General features: G+C 45.1%; 1 protein-coding gene across 1 annotated transcript; it reads right to left on the reverse strand.

Moving 5' to 3' along the window:
* Positions 1-409: 409 nt before the first annotated feature.
* On the reverse strand, positions 410-1,910 carry LOC122395222. The gene is made up of 4 exons (XM_043392642.1): positions 1,765-1,910; positions 1,489-1,687; positions 1,330-1,422; positions 410-764 (listed from the first exon to the last, which is right to left on the reverse strand). The coding sequence occupies exons 1-4, from the start codon at positions 1,908-1,910 to the stop codon at positions 447-449; spliced, it is 756 nt and encodes a 251-aa protein (XP_043248577.1). The 3' UTR covers positions 410-446.
* Positions 1,911-6,327: the final 4,417 nt, after the last annotated feature.

Here is a 6,327-nt window from a genome sequence, read left to right on the forward strand (position 1 = left end):
GCGACGGCCATCCTCCACATACAAATATCTAGCTTCGTTAAAGCGTTTTATTAACGAGCGAACTCACTTCGGGAACCTCATTCTATTCATCTTGCGAAAAATGCTCGAAATATTCGTATTCTTCGAATAATTGTCACCGCTTAAAATAGTTTCTCTAGGAGTTTCGGTAAAAAATTTACTTCTCTGCACAGTAAAGCCTTTCGTATCCAAGTACCTTAATATTGCGCACTACGATTCTAAATTCTGGCGTACATTCGATTATACGAAGTGGTTCGAATAAGGGAGGCTCTAGAGTAGCGCAATTATAACTTTGGAATGGAATTGAATGCCACGAACGGATCAGTCGGACGATGTTTATTTCTCAAAGTAGACGGAAACATCGATCAATGCTAATTAGCTTACAGTCGGTTGGTGCTTTTGGTTTTGGTTGGGAGGGAAATTTCTGGTCAGCAGGTGACGCTCGGCCAGGTCGCCTGTTCGAAATTTCTGTATTTCGCGCAAACGTCCACGGAACCGTAATGAAACGGTAACTGGACGATGTTGATGTCGTAATCCGTGTTGACCAGAACTGCGTTGACCGTGGGTATGTTGAACTTATTAGCAAGGTCGTCTTCTTGAAATTCCCCGGTTATCGGATTCGTGAGCGCGCAGCGTGTTTTCGCGAGCACGCAGGCGGTGGTATTCACGAATAATTGGGCTAGTTGGACGTCGGTGTTGTTGAAACGAGGAAACATTCGTATGGCTTCGCCGACGCATTCCCTGAGCTGAGAGAAACGTTTATCGATAAAGGTACGCCTACGCAACACTCGTAAAATCAACAAGCTTTTTGATATTAAACGTTTACGATGCGTGTCGCGAGTAAAATCAAATATGGCTCTTACAAAGTACTTACAAAGTTTCACCCTCGTGTTATTTTAAAATATTGCACATTATGTACAGAACTATCGATAAGAACGTCGTATATACAGCTCTCTGGAACTTTCAAGGCACATCTTTCCGTTGAACCGATTGTCGCCTTGGATCGACGGGCTCCGCTCCCGGTCTGACCGTGTTTGACTCCGTGTCACGTTCCCTTATGATGCAAATATTTCTCGATTTTTGTTTATACAGTTTTAAGAATAGGAAAGAAGATCTTCTCAGCGCCGTTCTCGTGTTCGCTCGTGCTTCCTGTTCAATATTTACAATCGCTGTTTTTTCACCTTTTTATGTACACTATTTACATACAAATAACTTAACTGCAACAAACTGAGCGGTGCATTAAGTCTAATAGAAGCAAAGAAAACGTCTAAAGCTTTGCGGGGCACGATTGCACACCAAATGGTTGCTTACCAAATTGTCTTTGTTTACTTGACGAATGCACTCGAGGAACGTGCAATATATGGTCGTAGGAGTGTTCCTCGTATCCAGAGAACTGGTAGCATTCTATTATAAAAATGGGAAAGACGTCGATTGCATGGACGAATTGAATTTTAGAACAAAGGTGCTTACCTTCAAATACTGTTGACAGTGACCATAGTCGGTATCGTTGAGATAAACGTCGCCACAGGTAGACATAGCCACGAGCAAAGAGTATCCTAGAGGTTGATTGGTAGCCCTGTAGAAGCATCCGTAGCAGGCGTCTTGAAGAATCGTGCTCGATCCTTGCGATTCGTTGCATAGTTGGTTCAACAGTACAGGTATCCTCACTCTGTAACGACACCATTCGCAATTGGAATTTACCGATCCCGTAATGTTTACGTAAATTGCGGAACCAAATGACATTACTGTTTGACGGAAGTCAATGATCCCAGAAACTTGGATATACTGTCGTGCATCAGAGGCTCCACCAAATTAATACCGAACATCACAAAGAACGTTGAAACAGCGGACACGCGTAGTTTCATCATCGTTGCGCGATATTCATTGGTCATTTGACCAGGTATTCGTTCACGCTTTATGCTTTATACCAGAGGCAAATCTGATAGGCGGAGCTAGGGACGCGTTGTTTCCGGTAAACGGGAGACACTTTCCATATTTTTAGATGTATTGTTCTAATATTTCACAGCATTACCGTCTATTATTTCGCAATTTTTAGTATCCCTGTAATTCTTGAAGATCGAGGTGTAATTCTTCGTTATTTTACTACGAGAGATATTCAATTGCACGCCAAAAATAATTTTGATTCGTAAGCTAATTCGATTATCTATATCGAGTGTATTCTTGCATTCGTACGCATTGATTAACCCATTAAAGATTCGCTAGAAGTCTAAAGTCGAAGAATAGGAAGCGTGTCTGACCATAACGCGTATAATACCCTCGTCTGCGCACGAATGGTACAAACTACTGCGCGAATAGGAGCTACGTTTCGATTCTTCCAATATCTTTCTCTGGTAAATTTTTTTCGTAAGATCAGGAACGTAGGGAAGCTGATTATTTGTTCCGATTCGTTTACGTATAATTTTTACGGCGGTTTTTCTTTTTTTGTGGGAGATTATTCTCGTTTGGACGCTCCTGGACGACAGATACGCGGCAAGAGCGTAACGATTCTCGTTACTTGCGTCACGTGACACGCGGTTGGCTGTCGTTGTTCCGTAAAAATGGACCGTGAACAGGAGAGATCTGGGACGGTCGGAAGTCGGCGACGAGCGAGACAGCCCGATTGCAAAGGGAGCGAAATCAGACAGTGTCGCGAATGCGATCTGTCAGATGGGATCTTCGTTATTACGCGGCGAGGTGTGGGGAACTCGCGCCACGCTGGAAATGTAGTTGTATTCAGCCCGTGGTGCTCGCGAGGTCAGAGTCGCGATGTCGCCATAGCGCATTTTTCCCGCGACACACGACACACCGTTGCCGGAACATCCGGAGCACCGTATTTATTTTCTCTGAAAGCGTTGCTCGAACCCGAGAAGCTTGTCCTCTCGACTCGCGCTGTTCGCGCGGAAACAGGAAATAACGCCACTAATAGCGCGATCTGAAATAGACGATCTTCCATTTATCGCGAGCACCTTTGACCCGAAAACATGCGTAGGTTCGCGACAGATTTTTCTATCGAGACTGGCCGTTCGAGGCAATTTATTTGGAAAATTTCTTCGAGGTTAATTTTCGCGAAAACGGTACACTGTAAAATTAAGGGTCACTCCATACTTCCGATCTACATTGTTTGCGCGATTCGCGTTGCGGAACGTGCCGCAGTTCCCCTTAAATTGGCTCCGTTGTTACGTACTCGTGGTTAAATGTACCTCGTTGCGTTACAAGGAGCCGGGAAAAGTATGTTGCACTCGAGGCTCGTAATTCTTAGTACACTCGTTTGTACCCAGACGTCATATCCTCTTCTCAACATTACCATTATTTTTAAATGCCACCGGCAGACGAGTAACCTTCCGTGCACGGCGAAACAACAGTTTAACGTTGGAGATAAATTTTGTTTCCCTTCAAGGTGTAATTCATTAACTCGATTTCCGTTTACTTTAATCGCTGATCGTAGTTTCGCCGCTCATTTCCTATCGTGGCAATAGAAACGTACGATCTTATGTGTTTTTGTTGAATTCCTTCGATTCGGACAGACACGGAAATTCTGTAGGTATCGATAGGAAAGTCGATCGTTCGGCAAACTGTCGTTAAATCGTTCGCCCCCCGGAAACGAGAAAAACATAGTCAGCGAAGTTCTCTAATTTCAAGTGTCACAGAGCGGAGGGGGGTGGAAAGTAGGCCACCGTGTGCGTCCGAGACGACACACGTGCCGTGGCTATTTATACGGCAGACGTCCGAAGAGCAAAGAAGAGGCGACGCCTAGGACACCGTACGAAAAGAGGCGAAACAGCCAACGGGAGTAGAAGAGCAAGACACAGGGACGAAGAACGAGAAAGCAAAAGCTGCCGGGTGTGGGCGAAGACGGGAAGCGGTGCAACCCCGACGGAATCAGAATTAGAATGACTCACTGGATTATTTGGGTTTATGTAATCCGAGAAATTCGTCGCTGCCGACGACGGTGACGTCGGTTATTGGTTTCCTGTACGTACGGGGATCATGGTGTCACGTTGCATCTTTGACACTGAAACTGGTTTTCCCGATTGCCTGGTACCGGCTGACCAATGGCGGGACGTTATCGACAGGACGCATTGTCGCTCCTGACCCGTTGCAAAATATTCATCCAAGACGATAAACGTTGCACAATTTATGTAGACTTATTGTCTAGCAAGAAACCCTTACAAATATCACAATAAGCGCGTAGGATTTTGGGGGTATATCTGTTCACCAAAAATGATTCTAATTGACCCCTGCAATCGAAAATAATTTTTCCAGAATGATTTGAATGGAACTTTAAACGTTAGTAACTTTTCAGCGAAGGCTCAATCAACAAATTGGTATTCTTGATTTCCTTCTTATATTGTCCTCTAAAATCTCCCATTAAAATTGTTCCCAGGGGTGGTCAAACACTTTGTGTAATAATCAATACAAAGCGACACGACGATTATTTTCCGTTTAGAGTAACCTTTATTATTTTCGGGGGTTATGAGAGAAAGCTCTGTAACGTTTTGCTCGGCGATTGTGTTTCGCGTTTAGCAAGGGTGGGATCCGATTACCGCGCGTCCAAAAGAAATTCACGCGGCGTCAGTGGCATTCTGCTCCTAATTCCGACCGCGTCCCGGCCACGGTTTCGGGATTCCGCCACTAAAGACCAATTAAACCGACCGCGATCACCCTTCTTCGGGGCTGGCCCCGATGACAGCTGCATCTCGCTGTCAATCAGTGTCCTCTTCTCGTTTCCGCGGGCGGTCAATTAAGTGGACGGTAACTCAATCCTTGCGGATGTCCCCGCCACTTTATTTCGAGTCTCACGAGAATAACGAGGCGACGGTGGTAACTCAATTTCACGAGGCGCGCGCCGACGTTTTTGCCGGCGTAGTTTATTTTCGGCCGCTCATTCCCGATTTACCGAATAAATACGTCTTTCCCGCTGAATCGAGGGGGGAACCGAGCCGGAATAATTTCATCGCGCTATAGGATAATAAATTGGCTCTATTTGAAGGCGGAACACGACCGAGTATCGTGCTGCGTGACTCAGGGCTTAAAAACGTTGGAGGCTCGTATAGCGTGACTGCACTTAATTCCACCTACCGAAATTCAAATCGTTTTCAATTGAAGAGTAATTGATATTTTTGCGCCTAATTAGTCTACGGCTGAAGAGAAATTAATCGAGTTCCGCGCGTTAGAACGGCCGAAACGTGCACGGCGAGCGGAGCACACGCGGGACTTGGAAAATTCAGCAAAATCGTGTATAAATATTATATATTCTCTGTACAAACGATAAAGTCGTTTAGATTGTTCAATAATTTTCACTCGATTCACAGACTTCCGTTACTAGCACCAAGAATGAAACGATTCATGGAGCATTATGAAAGTGTTTACAAACAGTCAGCAACGATCGTTCGCACAGATACGAAATGTTCGTTCTAAATAGGTCGGCGAAATCAGTTACGCTAGCTCACTTCGAAACTAGAATGATCGAAACGAGGCCCGACGCGACGAATATTCATACGAACCATTTTTTTTAAATTATTTCCCAAGAGTTGTGCCTGTCCAATGATGTTTGGTCCACTCTGTACAAAATCGACTACCGTGCAACGTGGCAATTTTGTCCAAGTATTGGCTCACGCGATAACGAGGACGATACGATTTGTTCGACGACGGTGCAAACGAAATCAAACCTTTCCCAAAAGTTTCTCCGTAGGAGAGAAACGTGCCCAGGGGAGCTCCCTTTCGAGAGAAAGATAGGAAGGCTCGTGGACGTATTCGGGGGTGTCATCGCCACTGGATACTTTCCAATTACGACGACAAGACTTCGTAGGTTCGTTGATTCGTCGGTAATCCGCGCGAGGTGCTTCTTATTGAATTAGGGGTCGCAGCGAGCGGCCAAATGACAGGGTGTAGACCGCGTGTATTCCTGATTAAGCCTCTTAATTGCTCGTTTCTGCCGGCGCGAGAAAAGCTGGCGAAAGTTATAACGTAACGAGCCGCCGCGTTGAAATTGTACCGGAGGGTCGCGGAATCGCTTCCGCGTTACAGTGAAATTAGACAGTGCATAATTGAGAGTACAATGGCTACGGGGGTGGGTTGCACCCAGTCGCGATCACCAGCTTTCTCATATAAAAAGAAAATAAATTGAAATATCTGCCAAAGGTAATTTGTGGTATCAAGAGTAAATTCAACTTTTCGAAGAAACGTTATTTAAATAGGACAACGAATTATTAACGCGGTTAACTATGCTTCCGGTCGAACGAACCCCGTTAAATATTTCACCGGCACTCGAAATCGTTACATCGCGTGTTTAAAAGCGATTAGCGCCGC

Source organism: Colletes gigas, unplaced genomic scaffold, assembly GCF_013123115.1.
Source record: "Colletes gigas isolate AHSC1104 unplaced genomic scaffold, ASM1312311v1 Colletes_gigas_Sc00005, whole genome shotgun sequence".
Classification (NCBI taxonomy): Eukaryota; Metazoa; Arthropoda; class Insecta; order Hymenoptera; family Colletidae; genus Colletes; species Colletes gigas.

Coding starts and splice junctions, on each gene's coding strand:
- LOC122395222 (XM_043392642.1), bottom strand. CDS start 1,910: ATGACCAATGAATATCGCGCAACGATGATGAAACTACGCGTGTCCGCT. Junction 1,423..1,488: donor ACTGTCAACAGTATTTGAAG/GTAAGCACCTTT, acceptor TTTTTATAATAG/AATGCTACCAGTTCTCTGGA. Junction 765..1,329: donor AAGTAAACAAAGACAATTTG/GTAAGCAACCAT, acceptor CGTTTCTCTCAG/CTCAGGGAATGCGTCGGCGA.